Source organism: Pseudorasbora parva, chromosome 24 (assembly GCF_024679245.1).
Source record: "Pseudorasbora parva isolate DD20220531a chromosome 24, ASM2467924v1, whole genome shotgun sequence".
In the NCBI taxonomy this organism is placed as follows: domain Eukaryota; kingdom Metazoa; phylum Chordata; class Actinopteri; order Cypriniformes; family Gobionidae; genus Pseudorasbora; species Pseudorasbora parva.
In genome coordinates, this window is record NC_090195.1 from 4810029 (window position 1) to 4834053 (window position 24025).

At 37.8% G+C, this 24025-nt stretch overlaps 1 protein-coding gene across 1 annotated transcript; it reads right to left on the bottom strand.

The window, feature by feature from the left end:
* Positions 1-4721: 4721 nt before the first annotated feature.
* Positions 4722-13253, bottom strand: sbk1 (SH3 domain binding kinase 1). The gene is made up of 4 exons (XM_067435333.1): positions 12656-13253; positions 8372-8556; positions 7866-8068; positions 4722-6050 (listed from the first exon to the last, which is right to left on the bottom strand). The coding sequence occupies exons 1-4, from the start codon at positions 12694-12696 to the stop codon at positions 5277-5279; spliced, it is 1203 nt and encodes a 400-aa protein (XP_067291434.1). The 5' UTR covers positions 12697-13253; the 3' UTR covers positions 4722-5276.
* Between the last annotated feature and the right edge of the window lie 10772 nt (positions 13254-24025).

Genomic DNA, 24025 nt, shown 5'->3' on the forward strand with positions numbered 1-24025 from the left:
TGTTTATTGATTATTAAGTCAGCCATATTTACAGGATCGTTTTATTATGGAGAGTTATAGAGATTCAACATTGTTAACATTAATGTTATTCTTGTATTTAGCCCTCAGGTATTCCTTACTAATAGGTCACACTCATACTCATTCAATTATATTTATTGAATATTTTGAGGAGATCTTTTGGTACTAAATACTATTTGTGCAACAATTATTGTCAATAAATGACCACTTAAAATATTTTTCTTCTAATATTTGTATTTCTTCTAAAATTTATATTACAATTAGTGTAGTAATTAATATTAAAATAGAGAATTCCAATTCAAAGAGGCAAATTAGAGTCATTTTGTGGCTAACAAATATTAATGTTTATTTGTAATGCCATTAGGTGCCTTATGGCTCTTTAATAAATATACATGTATCTAATCTAGTTTCTTAAAAATATATTGCAGTCTTTGCATTCTAATAAATATTTAGATATGATGATCAAACACTAGATTTCTTTAAATGTGAAATTTCAAAACTTAAATAACTTGCATCCTAATCTTTTTAATGAATAATGATACTTATATAAGCAGTCACAAGTGAATATTAAGGAATGGCACATATAATTTGACCCAAGAAATGTTTAAACTAGTGACAAAACAAAAATATTATTATGTACAGTATATATACTAGATATAAACTGATACTGAATCAAGATCAAAAGCATCACCCCCCCCCCCCCGGCCCTCAAAAAATCTCACTCCAACCTAAACTTAAAAGTTGGCAACCCTGCTGTAATAGTCTAGAGATTCACATTAAATCACTCTTTTTTATTTTCATAACCTTACTTTACTTTACTTTAAAGTATTCATAAATACTTTACCTCTCTAGGATGGTGTAAGTATTGACTTTACCGTATGATACTGTAAACATTGTCTTTAGTGTAATCCTGTATACATTAGATTACTCTGTTGCTGTAAATATGCACAATATATTACTGTGATACAGTAAATATTTAGGCGATTTAACATCACTGTTGTGTTAACTAAAACTAAGTGTTAAAACAAATTCTGTAATTGATTAATTGATAAAATCCTTGAATTGACTTAAAGGGAGGGTGAAAAACACTCAGTCAATCTCATGTCAATCTTGAGTACATATAGAGTAGTATTGCATCCTTCATATCTCCGAAAAGTCTTTAGTTTTATTATATTTGTAAAAGAAATATGGGCTGTACTGAGTCTTTCCGGGCGGCTGGAGGCGTATCGAGTGGGCGGAGCTAAAGAATGACAAGCGCGCAGCTATTGCAAGAGAGCTTCTGAATGGAAAAGAAAACGTTGCCCTGAATAAACCATGGCTATCAATCAGATTCAACTAATACATATGATCCAGAATCATTCGGAGGCTGAAATAAATTGAACAGGATAAACAACAACAGCAGGACGTCCGTCTCTGTGGTATGGACTGTATTTAGTTTTTTGTCAACATTTGCGTTTGTTTACTCGCAGTTTATGAGGACATGATTCGGTTTATGGACTATTGTATGTGACTAAAGCTTAGCAGTAGCAAGCAAAACGGTTTTGCACGTCAGATAGTGTATAAAAAACACTGGAGTAACGTTAGCGCATTTGAATGAAGAAGCACGATTTGTGAGAACGTAAAACTAGCCTAGGTTTATGTTTGGGTGGTTTTACAATAATCAAACTGACATATTAGTCAGCTAAACAAATGTATTTAAACACACACCATACATCGCATGCTCCATTGATAAATTAACTATAGCCTACGCGATCGTGTCGTTTACTGATGTTTACTCACGCGACGATAGCCAATAGCACAGACATTTGAAGCAGTTTTACTCACCGGCTGTTTCCAAAGCAGGACCGAACCTTTATCGCTGGGAATGCTCCGTCAAAAACACACTTCTTGTTGATTTCATGAAGTCCTGACAGCAGTGACCATGGAGATACAAGGACCATACAAGGACCTTCCGCTCTGTCGACGTCAAGCGTCCCATACTCGAAAAAAAACTCCGAAACTTGTGAGAAACCGGAAGGAGTATTTTTAACACAGAAATACTCCATCAAACGTCCAACATTAGTTTTTGAAACTTTGTCTATGTTTAGGATGGGAATCCAAGTCTTTAACAGTGTAAAAAGATCAGTATGCATGAAACAGCATTTCCCCCCCCCCCCCCCCCCCAAAAAAAAACACTTAATTTAAACATGTACTCCTGTCCTATACAAAGCATGCTAGGAACTAGAATTCTGCCCAATTTTCAAGGTTATCAATTTCATAATGTGAAATTTTCATTTACAATCCCACACTATATTAAGTTCATTTAATGATCAACATTATTATGTCAACATAACTCATCAAAATAATGTTTTGCAACTTAAACGATTTAATAAAATAAATAAATGATACTTTTTAACTCTTACCCATGCATGATGCATTTATTTAATTTGTAATAGGTGTAGTTTAAAAAATTGACTGATCACAAAAAAACAGGCAATTCAGTTTGCTTTTAATCTGTTTAATTAGCTGTTTATCATTCAGAACAATCTACGACTGTATGACAATCCTTACAGCAGCTAAATAACATCTAGCTTTAAATATTTTCTTTTTTTTAAATAAAAAACACCAACTATTGTAGCTCGATACTCCAAGGTCGCTTAGCAAAACCCATCACTATTAAACCGTTATGATTGCTATTATCTCATACTAGCCACAACAGATAACTCCTTCAGATTGTATCAGATTCTGTTTGTGAGTTTATTTTAGATGAGAAAATGTGCACCATACCTCAAACATTAACATGAACTGCTCTATACCACCTATATCAATATCTAATGCATCCTATGTAAACATACACTTTAATTTAAGACTAAAAACAGTCTCTTTAGTAGTCAGTTAATTGATCGTTTGTTCTCTGATACAAAAGAAGCTACAAATTAGCACTACCTGACGAAACACAATCACAATGTACTAGGGAGCAGATGCTCTCGTGTTCTTGAGATCCCTTGAGGCTCTGCTTACCTAATTGACCCATTATACAAGAACACACAAGGTGTTAAGATCGCGAATCCTGGTGCATTTCTTCAAAAAATCTAATAGAAAGGTGTTTGAATGCTAAAACATCAAATACAAAGAGACATAATAAAATCCCTGTGATCTATAGAGACCGTGCCTTTACTCTGCAGAGGAAGCTTTGAAGAAGTCCTGTGTCTTTGAGGAAGTTCCTCAATAGTCTCAAGGTCATCGTGGATCATCCAGTTGTCTCTTAAAACAAAAAAATTCCAGTATAAAACATATTTTCCTGTTCTATTGGTGCACATAATTCTGTCATAGGCTGGTTTGAAAGTCACATGATGATAAGCCTCCGCAAAGAAAAGATGGCGTTCAGTATCTTCACGCCTTTGGGGAATTTCCCTGTTTGCCGAGTTTCAGTGCACTATAGAAAAGTTAAAGGGATAGTTCACCCTAAAATGAGAATTAAGTCATAATTTACTCCCCCTGGTGTTGTTCTGATGTTGTATGCCCTTCTTTCTTTTATGGTCCGTAAAAGGAGGATGAAAAATAAAATGTCTCGCTCATGCTTGTCCATATAATGAAAGTGAATAGCGACCAGCATCAAGCTTTTAAAAAAGGCGCGGAAATAACACAGATTGATCCCATGCAAAACGTGCCATATATTTCAAGTCCTCTTGTCATTTCCAGAGAGTTGAATTCATTAAACAAGCTCCAAGCAGGGTTGTTATCCTTAACTAAAACTAAAAACATTACTGGAAATAAAATCAACATTGACTGAAATAATATATTGAACTAGCTTTCATATCTCAACATTTCTCATTTTCGTTTAAATGACTAAAAGACTAAGAGTCAAAACTAAAGTCTAAAACTATAGACATATTAAAAATAAAACTAATGAAGATGACAAAAACAAACAAAAATTACTAAAACTTAACCTAAAATTCAAAGTATAATAGTATATCAAAATAACACTGGCTTCAAGGACAAAAAAGCACTACAAAAGAAGTCCATACACTATATTCTAAGTCTTGTAAAGCCACACTTTCATCAGAAACAAGCCAAAATGTGAATTAAAAGATATCCCTCATGCAGTATTTCTCAAATATCATTCAATTCAAATATAACATCTAGATGCATCAAATTTGGTGCAGTGCAAATGTGTGCTAAATTCGTACCTTTAGCGGTACATCAGCTTGCCACTGAGGAAGTTTCCTCAAAGGGACAACTTTAAACTTGATCTACTCCTAAAAGTCGGATATTAGTACCGTAGACAATATGCACTAATATATAGCTTTTAGGGGTAAATAAGGTACAAGATTGTTCTCTTACAAGTACTGGTATGATATTTGCACATTCTTTCTGACCGTGAAGGTGCACAATATTTGAAGCAAAAAAAAAGCATCAATGCAATTTTTGGTTAACAATGACTTTTCCTCACATAAATCTATCGTATGGCTTTAGAGGACTCAGAATATGGTATTGATGTCATGTCAGGATCTCGACAGCTACATTACCCATTATGGAGCGTTGTGCAGTATTGTTTAGTTTGTGTTTCACGCAAGAATGTACGGAGCCCCTAAAGAGAGTTTGCTTTCCTGTTCTCTTCTAAATGTTTCACGTTCCCCCAAGAAACTTTGCATTCACTCACAAAATGTTTGCAGTCCATCAAAAAATGTGGGTTTGCGCGAAAACCTTTCTGAAAAAGCGTTTCTGAGGGGGATGCAAACATTTGGCTAGCGAACGCAAAGTTTCTCATGCAATGCAAAAGTTTTGCTAGCAAGCACTAAGTTCCTCATGGGAATTCAAAAGTTCTGCTAGCGGACACAAAGTTTCTCGTGGCAATGCAAACGTTTCGCTAGAGAACGCAAAGTTTCTCAAGGCAACGCGAAAGCATTGAAATATTCCCATCTCATATCTTTCCCTCACCATGTCCCTTTAGGAGCTCCATAAGAAAGAAAGACATTTTTGTTCTTTTTTTTTTTTTTAAGTGAACTATTCCTTTAAATTGAAAGCAATTATGTTAAACTCAGTATGTTTTTCCTTGTGAAACTAATTAATTTCAAGAGCTAAAGTGACCTACTAAAGTTATTCTGATCCTGTTGATCTCCTTTTACTCTAAATTAGTGAGGTTTCAAAGTCACCATGTAATAGTTTTGCTAGTTTTTAATAACCTACGCCGTTCTTGTCAATCTTGTGCAAGCGTTTTTCCAGTAGTAGTCCTGAAGTAGTATTGCTACCTGTCTCGTGGAATCCCAGTTTAGGCTTCATACACAAATCTCAATAGGAGTGGTCATCATTACTTTGCTCTTGTCTTGGCGGTTGGGCGATGGGCTTTTGGAGGACTCTTCCCTTGATGAATGCGGTTCGGACAGGATGCTACGTTTGAGGGGGGTGGGGCGCAGACAGGAAGTGCCTGAAGGCGGAGAGGGCTCTGCGTGTCTGTGGGCGGAGCAACGTGCAGACCCTCCCCTAGGCACCCTACAGGAAGCTCTGCGGCGATGATGATTCAGCAGGTCGTATTTTAGGAAGTAAAACACCTCTTTAACACCACAGCGCCGCTCTGGCTCCAACGCCAACAGCCGACCGAACATGCGTAACGCATCGTCAGAAAAACGCCGCCACTGGGAGGGAACGGCGCCGGGAGGACACGCCCCCCTTTGCCAACGCTGAAACTCCGAAAAGAACGCGTCGCTAGGCAACGCCGCTTCCCAGGGAAAGTTTCCCGTGAGCATGCAGAAGAGCAGAACTCCGAAGGCCCACACGTCCTGGGTCGTCGCCACGACGATGCCCTCCGAAACCGAGGCCTGGCACACCTCGGCTGCAGTGTATGGGATGGTGCCGCTGATCCGCTTGATCCGGCTGCCCGCCCGCCGTGTCATTCCCAAATCTGCCAATTTCACACGTCGGCACTCGCGGTCGAAAAGCAGAACGTTTTCTGGCTTCACGTCACGATGGACGAGACTCTTGCTGTGCATGAAGTCCAGAGCCAAACCCAGCTGCTGAACACAGCGCTTCACCATCTCCTCCGGCAAACCGGCCTGAAACGAGACAGAAACACAAAAGGGCACAGTTTAGAGCGGAGGAGCTGTACAGAGTATATACAGTATAAACTCATAATCTATAAGGGATTAAGTAGAAATTTCACCTAGTTTACCATAATCAAAAGCAGGCCTCTATAGTGCTCCACAGATGTACTCAGAATTAACATACCTATCTACCAATCATAACAGAGTGTCTATTCAAACAAAGTGCAAATAGCATGCCTTGTTGGCAAGTCCTATTCGCAATAGCTCCGCCTAACAATGGCTGGCTGTGCCAAAAATGGCCATAATTCAACATCCCCAGTGGCGCAAGTAGTAAAGCGTATGGCTAATAGATCACTGATTTGTCACGATCAACACGGCTTTGAATCCGCCTTTTGTAAAGCTTGCTCTCTCTTCTCATCACAAATCACATCAGAAAGGCATTTATCTTCAAAGAAAATTAAGAAAATGTTCTAAATGTGGAAATAAAGTGCCAAACAAAATGTTTAATAATAATAAAAGCATTTATTGGGTAGGGTTAGGGTGTAGGGAGGACTTTTATTGTCCATTTAATGGCATCCATTTAATAATTTAAATAAAAATTATTGCATCCTGTTAATGTACAGCAATACTGAGGTGCAAATAGTATGTATCTTCTAAAATATATGATAAATTAGATGTAATTACTATTCATATGGCAAAGACCTGCTAATTTTATAAGGTGTAAATAGAATATATCACTATTTTCACTTAGTAAATAGAATCTACAGCTATTTGCACTGTAAATATCATCTATCGCTAAGAAAATGTTATTTTCACTGAGTGTAAATAGAATCTAGTTGCTATTAACACTTGGTGTAAATATTATTTTAGCCACTGCCCGATCATAAAGTCATACAAAGTCCCTGTACATGTTATGGATATAAAACAACAAAAAAGAAAGATTCTGTCTGAGTCTAGGTAACGGTTACATTCAGACAATTGGTTTTCTGTACTGTTCATGTCATCCAGACAAAAAAAGTTATAATAATATTTTTACTAAAATCTCACAAAAACATGTCCAGGTCATAGTTTACAAACAAACGAATAAATGCTGTTCAGAAGTTTGGGTTCGGTATGAATTTTTAAAATGTCAAAAAATACAGTAACGTGAAATATTATTACCAATTAAAATAACAGTTTTCTATTTGAAGGTATTTAACAGTGTGGTCAAAGCATTACTCTTCACATGATCCTTCAGAAATCATTCTAATGTGATGATTTGCTGCTCAAGAAACAGTTATTATTAGTATCGATGTTGAAAACAGTTGTGCTGCTGCATATATTTGTAAATTTGTAAGTCGCTTTGGATAAAAGCGTCTGCTAAATGCATAAATGTAAATGTAAATGTAAATATTTTTCTCAGGATTCTTTGATGAAAAATATGCAAAAATTCAAACTTAAATCTTTTTGAATTATGTAATCATTTTAAAAACTATTTAAGCACTTTCCAAACACAAATATTAAAATATGAAATATAATTTAAATACAATAAATTCAATATTTTAATGTAATAATATTAAACATAATTATTATTAATAGTAAATTTAATAAATATTAATATTAGTTTGCTTGTAATTCATTTTCATTTAAGTTTATTATTATTATTATTTAATAATTTTATTTTCATTACAGTAATACATATATTATGTATTTGTCTATAGATTTTGGGTTGCAAAAAACTATAACCCAAACATGTTTACAGGCGTTGTCACATACTCAAATACTGATACAGGTGTTAAACCTTCAAATACACAACTAAATCATGTTCAAATGAAGGCGCTGTGATACCTGGGGTGGGATGATGTCGAACAGGTCCCCCGCTGGCGCGTATTCCTGGCCGAACACGTAGCTGTCCTCCGTCTCAAACAGAACGGTCATAACTTTGATGATAAACGGGCTGCAGCCCAGCGCCGCCGTCAGGCTGTACTCGCGCAGGAAACTACGCAGCTTCGTCTTGTTCTTACTCACGTACTTCAGAGCCAGTTTAGTACCTGCATGAATGAAATATGGTGCATCGATACAACTATATTTGAATGCGCACTCTGGCAGAGTTATAGTTAATTAAAACTCAAACCAATTCTAAATGTAGTTTCTTCTCACACCATTATATCATAAGACTTGATTTGTTTGCAACACTTAAGGTGCTTCTGTTGCCATTGTTGGTGTTTGACAGTGTCAATCTTCATTCATTTCCATTACATTGAGAAGAGCAGCCAAGAGATTCTGCAAGACATTTTGTTTTGGTACCACAGGAAAAAAAGAAAGTTGGGAACGTCATTTTTACTAAGACTCACCCTGTGTCCGGTGCACCACCAGGTCGACTTTGCCATAGGTGCCCTTCCCCAAAGCACCGATCAGCTCATACTTCTGTTCTACCTCAGAGGTGGAGAGAGACGTGATGGACAGCGCCTGCATGTCCTCAACCGGAGCCCCACCCGTCTCGCTGCCCCGTCCCACTGAGAGAACCCCCACCTGGGCACTGAGAAACACACACACACACACACACACACACACACACACACACACACACACACACACACACACACACACACACACACACACACACACACACACACACACACACACACACACACACACACATTAGGAAGTGTGTCCTAGGGCCAGATTCACACTATTGCTTTCTTGCTTAGTAATTTTTAACTTTCAATTTAGAAGATATAGAACTTACTAAATCAGGATATATTTCCTTGAGAAGCTAGATGTTAACCCCCGGTTTCACAGACAAGGCTTAAGCTAGTCCCAAACTAAAATGCCTGTTTGAGCTGTTTTAAATGAAAGCAAATTGCACTGATATTCACTCTATTGCCAGAAGAATTGGGACATCCCTCCAAATCACTGAATTCAGGTGTTCAATCACTTCATGGCCACAGGTGTATAAAATTAAACACTAGGCATGAAGACGCTTCTACACACCACATTTGTGAAAGAATGGGTCGCTCTCAGGAGCTCAGTGAACTCAAGCGATGAGTCCATTCATGAAATTTCTTCACTACTAAATATTCCACGATCAACAGTTAGTGGTATTATAACAAAGTGGAAGAAATTGGGAACAAGAGCAACTCAGGCACAAAATGGTAGGTCTCGTAAATTACAGAGCGGGGTCAGCGCATGCTGAGGGTCACAGTGACTTCATATGAGCTCAAGAACAGTGTGTAGAGATCTTCATGGGATGGGTTCCCATGGCCAAGCAGCTCTTCCAAACCTTACATCATCAAGTGCAATGCAAAGTGTGGGATGCAGTGGAGTAAAGCAGCCGCCACTGAACTCTAGAGCAGACGTGTTCTCTGAGTGACCAATCACGCTTCTCTGTCTGGCAATCCGATGGATGAGCCTGGGTTTGGCAGTTGCCTAAAGAACGGAACTTGCCTGACTGCATTGTGCCAAGTGTAAAGTTTGATGGAGGGGGGATTATGTTGGGGGGGGGGGGGGGGGGGGCTTGGCCCCTTAGTTCCAGTGAAAGGAACTCTCAATGCTTCAGTCATACCAAGACATTTTGGACAATTTCATGCTCCCAACTTTGTGGGAACAGTTTGAGAACGGCCCCTTCCTGTTCCAACATGACTGCGCACCAGCACACAAAGTGTCGGTCCATAAAGACATGGATGAGTGAGTTTGGTGTGGAGGAACTTGACTGGCCTGCACAGAGTCCTGACTGAACATTTTTGGATGAATTAGAGCGGAGACTGCGAGCTGCAGGCCTTCTTGTCCAACATCAGTGCCTGACCTCACAAATGCGCTTCTAGAAGAATGGTCAAAAATTCCCATAAACACACTCCTGAACCTTGAGGAAAGCTTTCCCAGAAGAGCTGAAGCTGTTATTGCTGTAAGGGTGGGCCGACTCCATATTAAACCCTACGGATTAAGAATGAGATGTCATTAAAGTCCCAAACCTTTGGCTCTTTTGTAGTGTTTCTTAAAATATGTTTTGTTTCAAGATCCAATCTTTTTTTTTCTTCTAAGGCACGTTTATAAAAGCTACTTAAATCTCCTAATTAAGGCCTAATCCTGTCTCAATCTAAACCCTGTCTGTGAAACCGGGGCTTGATATCTCAAGGAATTTTGTCTCAAGTAAATATATCTTGATTATAAGAATGTTTCGATACCTGCACTGGAAAATGACAAAAATAATAACTGATTAAGAATTATTATTATTATTATTATTATTTTTTTTGCAGTGCAGTGCAAACTAATTTCAAGGGAGACGTTAAGAAAGAATAATATAAATTCTAAGAAGTCTGTAAGAATTTAAATTTTTCAAATATTTTCTTAACCCTCTGGTGCGAATGGGTAATTTTTAACAGTAAAAAAATGTACAGAACGATTGCTTAAGGGTTTAGCACTTAAACTTTTAAAACTAATTTATATTATTATATAAATAATGTATTACATTTCTTAAACATGTACTGATCTCTGTTTGCACTGGTGCTTTGCCTCAGATTGGCATGTGAGAAGTGCCGGTGCACACGCAGAAGTGCTGGTATGCTAAAGATTAATATATAGAAGTGCTAGCACTGTTCTCCAGAACTGTTTTGTGAAACCGGCCCCAGGTGAGAAACTCTCTCCTGGTATTATAGACTCCCTTGATGACGTCATGTGTCTTTGGCTCTGTTTATTCTTCTCTTTCTAACGTTTGTGTCCTTATTTCTTTCCTCTTGTCAGCACTCTACCTACACTCTATTTCCCTAGCCGTGCACCTGAATTGACACTCTCAGATGAAGCAGTCAAATCTTTGTAAATATTTCAACAACAGCAAAGGGCAGCGAATCACGGTCCTGACGTCTCGCAGAGCTCACGGGAATAAAGCAGTGACCTAGAATGAGGCCTCATGTTATCAGCGTTATGCGTAGTGACAGCGCGCCGAGCTCGGGCTAAAAACAAGACCCTCCGCTGAGCATCACTGCTACACAACAACAACAACGCCAGATGACCTTAAGATGACCTCCCACAAGTTCTGATGTGCCCAACCCCTGCCATCCGGGACACTTTAGCCCCTGACTGAGAAACAAATGAGAAATTGATTCAGGAACGTTCTCATTTTCTCTAGAGGTCATTGTCGGCTAGATACATTTTTACTGCATTAACCCACCTGTCGTTCTCTCCGGCCCTTCATTCTCTACCTCAACCGATTGAGCAAATACAATTTAGGAATTTCCCTTCCCAGTTTCAATTGAATTGGCCAAGAGCACACCGGATATTGAATTGGAATGACAGGAAAATAATTTTCTGAACTGGAAGAAATTCACATTAATCCTACACAATACAACAAAATGAGCTGGAAAAAAACTTGAATAAATCCAAAATCTTAAACTGCTTAATGTTAATTCAATCCATTTTGAAGACTTTGAGGTGAACTATATGTATTAGGTCACACTTCATATTATTTAAATTATCACTATTAAATATGACTTTTTTAACTTGACTTTATATATATATATATATATATATATATATATATATATATATATATATATATATATATATATATATATATATATATATATATATAATAAATTATATAAATATAAAATTACTTCATTTATTAATTATCATTTAAAAATATAATATATATTAAATTAGTAATAATAATACAAATTACTTTATAAGTAATTAAGTCATTTTTAAGAAATGTAATAAATGAATTATATAATAATATAAATTAGTTTTAAAAGTTAATTTTTTGTGAAAAAACACTAAATTTATGCAATATTATCATATTTATATAAAAATACTATGTATTATATAGAAAGAAATAGCCCATATTGTGGGTATGATAACATGCTATGGCTAAATATAAATATAAAATGTTTTAGTTTTTTGCAACCGTGTAAATCTACGAATGTCGACTTCAATTCGCTTTCTCTATTTTGATGCACAATGAAGAAATTTGATGTACAGGATTTATTTCGGGGGAAAAAAAATTACTCAGATATTGCAGGTAAATTTCAGTAATAATAAGAAATAAATGCCAAGTTTCAAATTGAATGAAATGTGAAATCTTGAAGTACAAAGACTGAAATTGTATTTCCCTGTGGAAAAATCTTGAATGCACTTTATCATAACTGCCCCATTTAATAAAGGCATGGGGAAATCTGTTCCTCATATTGAGGTCAACACCTGAAGGTAACCTTTGACCTGCCCTCCCTCACAGGTCACAGTAATTTGGCACACAGCGTTATTGTTTAAACTAACAAACATGAAAATTTACATGTTTACATTATTTATTTTAACGCATTTTTATCGCATTTAAAAAATGCATCAGCATTACACAGAAATCTATCTTTTTTTCACCTTATTTATTCTCAGTTTTAGTAGCCTACTTCATATGCTTTGGCGATATTATAAATGTTAACAAACACGCCTATAATATCAGACTATGGAAACAACAACAACAAAAATGCGTGCATGACGTGCCACCAAAACAGCGCCAAACACAACAGTTGCGAGCAGCGCGAGCCCTCGGCAGGTGCGCGCGGAGCGTCTACAAACAAAAGAAATCAATACACGCGCCGGGCTTCAATTTCACACCGATGACCTGGAGGAGCGAGAACTTAACTCACCTGCTGGTGCCCTGCTGTCTCTCGCCCTCATGTTCCTGCATCCAAACGCCGCGTCCAGACCGCAATCGTCTAGGAATGCATTCCTTGTTTGTTGTGTTTCCAAAACAGCATGATCTTCAGTCACAAAGAATGAGTTTCCTCAGCTCTCCTGAAGGACGTCTGTGTCTCACACACACACACACTGCTCTACATCCTCAGCCTGCGCTCATGTGGAAAAATCAGTCCTGTTAGTGTTTCCTGCTTCTTTGTGAAGGATCTGCTTAACCACGAGGAGAGGGGAGCTGGTGTGTGTGTGTGTTCTGTCATCAGTGCTGATGTACAGTGTGTGTGTGTGAGAGAGAGAGATGGAGGGGAGGGGGTTGCATGCGTGCGTGTCTATGCGTGAATGACCTACTTCATTGCCTTTGCGCTCCTGGATGCTGGAAGAGCGGCGCTGGTGCTCGTCGCGCGGGTCTGTCTGCGGCATCCAGGGTCCCTTTGGGGATGTCAGATGTGCTCATCCAATGGCCAGTCTCTTGTTCCTGTGTTCACATGATCACAGAGCCCCTCAAGCCCGCAGCGTCCTCGGCATTCAGGCGTCATTTTCACCCCCAATTTAATGCAGGACATGGAGCCTATTTTTAGACCTTTTTCGCAATCCGTGACATTCAAACACATTTCTCATCCAAGTTCTCATTGTCATTCGTGTAATGTGTAGTTTTTTTTTTCACCATTGAGATATATTTTAAAATATTTTTAATTAGTTTTAATTTTTTAGATTGTATAGTTTTATTTTATTTTGTCAGTGGTCCGTATTGTAAGGAGTAAAACGGCTTCTGGAACAAGAGCAAATGTGGAGCGGGGCTTGATTTTGTCCTTTGATTGGATGGACAATTGATTGTGGTTTGCTATTGGTTGATCTCATGTGAGTGGCAGGTTGCCCCGCCCTCGTCATCAGAGAAGAGAGGTCGTTGCAAGGATGGGAAGTTATTTTGATTCAAGATTATGAAGCACACTAATTAAAAAAATAATTATGTGCACAGATAAATCTTTTAATAAACACTGCAATATTCCATAAAAACAAGAATGACCAGTTTTGATGTCATGGTGACTTTAAATTAGTGCTGTTAGATTGATTAATCACTAAAAGTTTGTAAATATATACAGTACAGGCCAAAAGTTTGGACACATTACTGTAATGTTTTTGTAAGAAGTGTCTTCTGCTCATCAAGCCTGCATTCATTTAATCAAAAATAGATGTTAATGTTTTAATATTGTGATATAATATTTGGTTTTCAATTTATTATACTTTAAATTATCATTTTTTCCTGTGATGCAAAGCTGAATTTTTCAGGATCATTCCTCCAGTCTTCAGTGATCATGATCCTTCAGATATCATTCTGATATGATTATTTATTATGAGTGTTGGAAACAGTTCTGCTGCCTAATATATTTGATGAATAAAAGGTTCAAAAGAACTGAATTTATTCAAAATAAAAACATATTTTCCAGTAATATAAATTTACTCCTTTACTATCAATTTAACACATCCTTGCTGAATAAAATTATTGATTTTTTTTTAAAGAAAAAAAGACTGACCCCAAATGACTGACCAGTAGTGTATATTGTTGTTACAAAAGATTTCTATTTTTAAAACATTTTGCTTCTTTTTTTATTTTTTTAACTTTTTATTCATCAAAGTCTTATAATAAAGTATCACAGGTTATGAAAAAATTTTAAACAGCAGAACTGTTTCCAACTTTGAAAATGAATCATCATATCAGACTGATTTCTGAAGGATCATGATCACTGAAGACTGGAGGAATGATCCTGAAAATTCAGAAATAAATGATACTAAATGATTTTTAAATGATAAAGTATACTAAATTGAAAACCAATTATTTTAAATTGCAATAATATATCACAATATTAAATTTTTTTCTGTATTTTTGATCAAATGAATGCAGGCTTGATGAGACACACACACAAACACACACATATCATATGTGCCACCTTTATAACAATAAGTATTGATTATTATTATTAACAGGAACAACTATTATGTAAATACCTTTATTAATAAATGTAATACAGTTCGTAGATGGGATGGAAGGAGGCGGGAACTGGCGAACGTTCAACATTTATTCAAAATAAATAAACAAAACAAAAGTAAAACCGCGGGCAGCCCGTCACGGACGACTGCCCGCAAACACACAAAATAAAACGTGGGCAGCCCCTCACAGGCGACTACTCACAAACACACAAAATAAAACGTGGGCAGCCCCTCACGGACGACTACTCACAAACACACAAAATAAAACGTGGGCAGCCCCTCACGGACGACTACTCACAAACACACAAAATAAAACGTGGGCAGCCCCTCACAGGCGACTACTCACAAACACACAAAATAAAACGTGGGCAGCCCCTCACGGACGACTACTCACAAACACACAAAATAAAACGTGGGCAGCCCCTCACAGGCGACTACTCACAAACACATAAAAAAAACATAACATTAAATCCAGGCCTGGTCCTCTCTCGTCTTCCGCCGCCCTTGCTCCTCCTTATATGCTCCCGTCACATGGCCGCGAGACGAGACCGGTGTGCCACGCAGCTGGCACTTGTCAACATTAAAGGGGGGGTGAAACACTCAGTTTCAGTCAATCTCATGTCAATCTTGAGTACCTATAGAGTAGTATTGCATCCTTCATATCTCCGAAAAGTCTTTAGTTTTATCATATTTATAAAAGAAATATGGGCTGTACCGAGTCTTTCCGGAAAAAAACGAGCGCCTGGAGGCGTATCGTGTGGGCGGAGCTAAAGAGTGACAAGCGCGCAAAGCGGTGACGTCCTCAAGCGTGGAGAAACCCATCTATCTCAGCTAATACAGATAATGATCCACAATCAAATCTGAGGGAGAAATAAATTGAACAGGAGAATTGAACGGCAACAGCAGGACGTCCGTCTCTGTGGTATGTAAGTTACTGTATTTAATGGCCTCTCCACATTTCTGTGTCTTTACTCGCAGTGTATGAGGACATGATTCGGTTTATGGACTATTGTATGCGACTAGACCTTAGAAGTAGCAAGCAAAACGGTTTTGCACGTCAGAATACTGTAACGTTATACAGAACAACAATGGAGTAACCGTTAGCGCATTTGAATGACGAAGCACGCGATCGTGTCGTTTACTGATGTTTACTCACGCGACGATAGCCAACAGCACAGACATTTGAAGCAGTTTAACTCACCGGCTGCTTCCAAAGCAGGACCGAACCTTTATCGCTGGGACCGCTCCGTCAAAAACACACTTCTTTGGTATGATTTGGTAAAGTCCTGACAGCAGTGGCGTGTAAATCCATTTTGAGACGCGACTAAAACGATGTTGTGAAGCTTCCCGTCATTTCTGCGTTCAAATCGGTTCAAATGCTGCGCTGCCTTCCCAGAATGATGTGCTGAAGCGTTGAAGTCGCTCGACGTAACCCATAGGAATAAAGAGAAGCGCGGCGCCACATAAGTGTTCACGGACGACTGGATCTGCAGCTGAGAGACTGTTTACAGCATGCTCTAGTCACGCACGCGCGCACCCTACCGGGAGAAGAGCCCGTACGGCCCATACAAGGACCTTCCGATCTATTAACGTCAAGTAGACCCATACTCGAAAAAAACTCTCTGAAACTTGTGAGAAACCGGAAGGAGTATTTTTGACAAAGAAATACTCCATCAAACGTCCAACATTAGTTTTTGAAACTTTGTCTATGTTTAGGATGGGAATCCAAGTCTTTAACAGTGTAAAAAGCTCAGTATGCATGAAACAGCATTTCACCCTCCCTTTAATCACCGGCCCGCTCTCGCGGTCCCTCGCCCCGCTGCCTGTCACACCACAATAAACATAAAACATTTTGTCAATGTGTTCAAGGATTCAGAATATATGATGCAGCACAACAAACACCATCATGATGCATACAAATCTCCCCCTGACAGCATTGTTTTGAATCTTCATTATTCAAAACCTAACCGACCACAATGACATCATTGTGATCTTTACATACTCATTTCTTTTATTATTTAATGGAGCGTAACAGTCAGGCTAAAGATATACATTTGCATTTATGCATTTGGCAGATTGTTTAATCTTAAGCGATTTACTTATTTATTTGATTTGTTAAAGGCCTAAATCATAATCTTAACAAAAATTTCAAAACGATTATTTTGCTGCCTTTAGGAAATGTAGCTAAATATAGTTAAATGACACTGATGTTTCCTCTCATTAATGGCAGGAAACCGTGTTTTGACAAGCGTCTGAAAGCCCAAATACATAATAATCTCACCTCTTCTTTGTGTTATGCCACAGTTTCTGCTTTCATTATGCTTCCTCTCATCCTTCTGCCTGTACACTTTTTGTCCTAGTTTAAGTAGCTGTCTCCTCACTTTATCCAGGTCGACATGTTGTTTTGTTCGGAAACACTATGTCTTTTAAAATATGGGCTTGAATGTGGAATACTGCTGCAAAAGTCTGTCCATATTTATGCACAATAATTATTTAATAGTAATTAAATACTTCACTAATTATAATATGACATAACATTGTGAGGTAGGGTACAACTTTAGCATTAAGCTTATGCATTTATAAACATCCAGTAATAATACAAACAAACTGTAATTACATTCAAATATACAAATTATTAAAAATATATAATTATTAATTTACACACTAACAATTATTATTATTAAGTGTGTACATTAAGATTTGTTCATTATTATCATCTTTATTATTTATATAATATTGTAGAAAAGTTTGTTCATGGGTTCATGACCTCAAGGCTAGATTGTTGTGATGCTCTACTGGGTGGTTGCCCTGCTCGCTTAATAAAGAAACTCCAGCTGGTCCAAAATGCAGGAGCTTTAGTTCTTACTAGAACCAGGAAGTATGACTATATTAGCCTGGGTTAGGTCAACACTGCGCTGGCTCCCTATTAAAAATCATATTTAAAAATCTTGCTGATTACTTAACTATCATGTCTATTGGACTCTCAAAATTATTGTCTACTGCGATCTAAAAATTCTGGCCTGTTGATAATACCTAGAATATCTACATCAACTGCAGGCGGTCAATCCTTTTCCTATTTAGCACCTAAACTCTGGAACAGTGTCTTCCTAGCATTGTTCGGGAAGCAGACACACTCTTGTCAGTTTAAATCTAAAAACACATCTCTTTTTAACCTGACTTACACATACATTTTTATTATTCAAATCAGTTAAATTATTTTTTATGCTGCATTAAGGTCTGCTGGAACCGGGAACACATCCCATATAACACCTGATGTACTCGTTACATCATAGGAAGAATGGCTACGAATGAAGAATCTACGCTTATGTTAGTCTCTCTTTTTATCCTAAGGTTTACTGTAGTCTGCCGGATCCAGATCAGATGGTGGACCTGCACTAGACACAACCAGCGCATCCCTGAAGTGTCAGAGAAGTGTCAATGAGACTCTCGTGGCCAATTGCGTCATTACGTCAGCTTTGATTGAAAAATGCCATTGGCTCTCGTGTGTCTCGTGACCGATCGCGCCATTCTAAATTTGCTGTGTGTATCAAAATATGAACGAGTGCATGTGTGTTCTCTTCACAAAGGGGCGCGATCATCATTTCAACGACTAAAACATGAAGATCAACTCTGTTCTTCACATGAAAATATTGTATGACTTCAGAAGACTTGGAATGCAACATGAGTTAATACTTTTATACGTTTTTTTGGTCCGTTTTTACAATAAAGACATGTGACTGTACATTTATTTGCCTGTTACGTGTTTTATGTTGTTGAGAGTGGGTAGGTTTAGGGTAGGAGTGGAGTTAGTTGCTCCAAAATATAAAATTAGGCTATAAATATTTATTCTGTGAGATCAGGTAGTCGGAATCACACGCGTAGACATACACGCGGAGAGGATGGTTCGTTTAAGGCGTACACGCGGAATCACACGGCGTAGACATACACACGGAATCACACGGCGTAGACATACGCGCGGAATCACACGGCGTAGACATACGCGCGGAATCACACGGCATAGACATACGCGCGGAATCACACGGCGTAGACATACGCGCGGAATCACACGGCGTAGACATACGCGGAATCACACGGCGTAGACATACGCGCGGAATCACACGGCGTAGACATACGCGCGGAATCACACGGCGTAGACATACGCGCGGAATCACACGGCGTAGACATACGCGGAATCACACGGCGTAGACATACGCGCGGAATCACACGGCGTAGACATACGCGGAATCACACGGCGTAGACATACGCGCGGAATCACACGGCGTAGACATACGCGCGGAATCACACGGCGTAGACATACGCGCGGAATCACACGGCGTAGACATACGCGCGGAATCACACGGCGTAGACATACGCGCGGAATCACACGGCGTAGACATACGCGCGGAATCACACGGCGTAGACATACGCGCGGAATCACACGGCGTAGACATACGCGCGGAATCACACGGCCTAGACATACGCGCGGAATCACACGGCCTAGACATACGCGCGGAATCACACGGCCTAGACATACGCGCGGAATCACACGGCGTAGACATAAGCGCGGAATCACACGGCGTAGACATACGCGCGGAATCACACGCCGTAGACATACGCGCGGAATCACACGCCGTAGACATACGCGCGGAATCACACGGCGTAGACATACACGCAGAGATGATGGTTCGTTTAAGGCGTAGACATACATGCGGAATCACACGGCGTAGACATACACGCGGATAGCTGAAAATGCGAACAGATAACACGCCACTTGGCTTTAGAAAGTGCTGTGTATGTTTACGCAGTCATGATGTCATGTTGACAAAAGGCCTATTTCTCTCAAATATTGTTCACATATCTGTCTAAATCTGTGTTAGTGAGCACTTCTCCTTTGACGAGATAATCCATCCACCTCACAGGTGTGGCATATCAGGATGCTGATTAGACAGCATGAGTATTGCATAGGTTTGCCTTAGGTTGGCCACAATAAAAGGCCACTCTACAATATGGTCCAAAAAAAGTTAATATCTGGTGTGACCACCATTTGCTTCACGCAGTGCAACACATCTCCTTTGCATGGAGTTGATCAGGTTATTGATTGTGGCCTGTGGAATGTTGGTCCACTCCTCTTCAAGTTGCTGGATATTGACAGGAATGGGAACACGCTGTCGTATCCGCCGATCCAGAGCATCCCAAACATGCTCAATGGCTGACATGTCCAGTGAGTGTTCTGGCCATTCAAGAACTGGGATGTTTTCAGCTTCCAGGAATTGTGTAAAGAGCCTTCCAACATATAACATTTATAATAATAATAATAATAATAATATATTATTAATAGTGTCATTTAAAAAAAATATAATACTATTTATATAATGGTAAAAACTATCATCATGTGCCACCTTTATAATAATAATATATATTATTACAGGGAAATATTATGTAAACATCATTATTAAAAAACATAAAAAATATCAGTGTGTTCAAGGATTCATCGTTAGTGTTTACCGCCTCTGTTTTGCATGCCGGTGCACATGCTGGCTGAGTCACGTGAGGGACTCTCTCCACAGAGACCTGTTTGTCTCCATCTCTCTTCCTGTCGGCCCTCCTCAAATGAAATCTGAACATATATGAAGAAAAGTTTCTGGTTTACATATATATATATATATATATATATATATATATATATATATATATATATATATATATATATATATATATATATATATATATATATATATATATATATATATATACGCTTTTGTGCATTAATTAAGAATCGGGAAGCAGTCCTTTGAGGATCTTCCCAGTATTGACCGCCTTCCAAGCTCATTCAGCAGGTCGCAGATCTCTCGATGAAGAGACGTGAGAAGTTCTTCTGTTCTGAAATGAACAGAAAGACAAACCGAAGTTCACGGATTTCATGCTGAATGTCATTGCCATATTTTGTTGTTTGGATTTAATTAGATGAAAGGCCTTAATTACCCACCTGAGGTAAAGCGTGACAGGCGCTGAAGTTCATCAGATGCATCTGTCATGGCTTCCTGATGGAAACGTCAGCACTGACCTTTCATGCATTTGTCAGATTTAAAAGTTTTCCTCAAAAATCAATCCGAACAGCTTGAGCAGAAGTAAAACTACTTGTTTGATTGTTAAACGCCCATACAAAACGGTCCAATATTAACTAGGGAGCCTTATGAGTCATCTGCAATTCTATTGACTGAGGATCTAATGTACACAACCCTGATATAAATATCTCAAGCTGGTTGCACCCTTTGAGTGAGTCATTGTGAGGCAGAGGATGTCCTGCAGGCAGGAGCTTCATCTCTTGAGAGAGAGCTTTGTAATAAGGTCACTCGCGCTCTCTTTCAGAAATCAGACGCCACTTCTGTTGCCTCCTGCAGATCAGGTGTGACTCAAATCAGTCCTGATTGTGCTACTACAGATATAAATGATGTCTCAAATCATGTCCTTTGTTGAGGAGAGGTGCATTATTATGGTTGATTAAAACTACAATATTGCCTTGATGGTGATAAAACAGATCCTACGCAATTTATACTAATGATTTAATGAGGGTGTAGATCAGAAATCTTGCCATTTCATTTAAATCTATTATTTATAACATAATTATTTAAATTTAACATGTAAAATACTGTTTATAATATTGTGATTTTTGGTGAATTGCTCAGTTTGACCTATATGTAGACCAGTTTTATTCAATAGCTCAAAAGTTGGTTCAACTCAATTATCTTGTTTTAATGTAAACAACTTTAAATGTTAAGTTAACACAACTTGCATTTCATAAGACGATTCTATTGTATCTGTTATTTTAGTAAAGCATGTTGAGTAAACACATATAAGGTTTTCTTGTTAATTTTAAATAAAATTGATCCAAATTTGATTTACTTAAGAAGTGTATTGTATTGGCAAGACAAATGTTGAATGTGCTTTTTAACCTACTCCTAGGGGAAAACAACGTTTTTTGAATTTAGTATTTATTTTTAGAGCATAAGAAAGAACAAAAACAAGGCAAAAACAGATTTTTTTTTGAGATTTTTTTGACACAGTTATTAGGTTTCAACTTTGTTTAGAGATTATTCTAAATTATATTATGAAAAATATATGAAAAAATATATATATATATTAACGGAATGAATTGATATACCATTTTACTTTATGCAATATGTGGGTAAAATGGCCATACTTGGAATTTCCCATTCAATAGGCCTACTGAATCAAATTTGCATATTAATATGTCCTTGGAGCAACATGTAATGAAAAAATAAGTGTATGCTGGGAGTAATAGTTGGCAACATTTTCATAATAATATCTAATATTTTATAGGAACATTGATATGTATTTTATTTCCCTATTCACTTGTTGTGTTTCCCAAAATGCCTGATAAACATGATTTAAGTCTCAGTGTCCTCTATCGAGAACATGCAAAATCAATGTTATGTAACAGAAAGTCATATTTTGATTAGAAACTCCATAACCTTTTTTTCTGAGATGTTGATTTATAACAAATAATTACAAATGAGTCAGTTTAAAATGATAATTACAATTATCATATTTCCATAAAAATGCTCAATTCGACCATTCAATCATTTTTAAAGACCAAGGAGAAGTTGTTGTGCTGGTGAAACCTCAAAACAAATTGTATCTCAAAGCCCTGCAAGTGCTCTTTACAGGACACAAGACTTAAAACTGTGACATGTATAATGTTAGAGAAATTAACTCAAATATAATGTCCTCGAACGTGGACAGTGGCACCCAGTTCAACATAATTTTTTAGTGCAGAACCACACCCTACAAGGGTTAAAGCAACACAGAATAGCCTACCTTAGAAACAACATAGCAATTCTGGCACAGTTTGCACGGGCAAACGATGTAGGAGAAGTAAAAAATCTAGTTTTATTTTCTCTCTGGTGAGTTCGGCCGTCTCCATGTAATTGGATTCTATTTTCCACGGTCTGGTCATTTTCAGTTGAACTCACCTCTGCCTTTTTTCGCCTTCTAACTAGATGTGTCTCGACACATGCTACAACTATCCTAAGATATAACATCTTATTTAAAACCAAATAGAAAACTGCTGCCCTGAAACCGATTACTCGGGGGATTTGTCTGTTATTTGCAGTTTGAGTTGGATGTGGCCTGCCTAGAGATGAACTAGGAAAGAGCAGAGATTTGATGGGAGAAAAAGAAGAGTGTGAGAAGGTTTTTTTTTTTTTTTTTTTTTTTTTGAGTAAATGACAGCTGGTGTGTCGGATAAAACGCTTGGTTTGTTTACACAAAGCAGAGAAATGTGTGGGAAATTATCGATATAGTTTTGGATGCTGCCATCTTGTGGTTGAGAAGAAGAGTATTCTGGCATTGGGACCAGATTGGGACGAACGATTTATTTGAGCGAATCGGTTCGTTTGAGCAGTAAATTTGAATGAAGCGTTTGACAAAACGATTCATCAATTACTTTGAATCACCACTCGTGTCTAAATTGTCATTACTTCTGCAGTTTTTGATTAAGATATTTAAATTAAGATTGATTTAATATATTTATTTACATTTAAATTCAGTTTTACTCTGAATGTTTTCACTTAGTCGAAAGAAATACAATGACGAATAATTCCTACGATTTGTTCATAAATCAATCAACACTCGCGCCACAACAGGCAAAATTATGAATCTCTGCTCCATTTTTAACTAATGTTACAGTCAGGCAATAGTTATAGGATTTTGTAATTTTAAAAAGGCCAACCTAAACACCTTTTTTTTTTAAAGCTAAAGTAATTCTGTTTATGCTGAAAGGTGTCACTCGCTGTTTTACTGATCAGTACTGAAAATGTAAAGCCCTCAATCCAAATAAAAGATCAAATAAAATCCCACTCAACTTTTTTCTCATTGAATATCCTGAGTGAGTCACTCAGAAGTACATAATATTTTTTGGCAGAAAAACAGGTTGTTAACATTTCATGTGAACATTAAAGCTACACTGTGTAACTTTTTTAGTTTATTCTTAGCTAAAAACACTTAGTTCTTTCAAAAATATATGTGCTCATTAATGAATACTTACTTGTTTCAAGTAATAAAGTATTCTCGTAAGTGTATAATATGCCATTGAAAATACATACGGGTGAGGGGTTCGAATGCTGGTCGCCATGTTGCCCCTCCATCTTGAAAGTACAGTAGCCAAAGAGGGACATACCCGTAAATTCTTGCTTCGCCTGTCGCGTTTTAACACTCGATGGCACTGTGTCGAATGTGAAGAGGGGGGTAGCCATGTTAATCTTGCACTAAATCGGCCACCGTAGGAGTTAAAACAAAATCAGAATTGAGAGGAACAG

Excerpts from the sequence above, each read along its gene's own strand:
- sbk1 (XM_067435333.1), bottom strand. The coding sequence starts at position 12,696 with ATGCAGGAACATGAGGGCGAGAGACAGCAGGGCACCAGCAG. Across the intron at positions 8,069-8,371 it reads GGTGGTGCACCGGACACAGG|GTACTAAACTGGCTCTGAAG; the intron begins GTGAGTCTTAGT and ends TCATTCATGCAG. Across the intron at positions 6,051-7,865 it reads TCGACATCATCCCACCCCAG|GCCGGTTTGCCGGAGGAGAT; the intron begins GTATCACAGCGC and ends GTCTCGTTTCAG.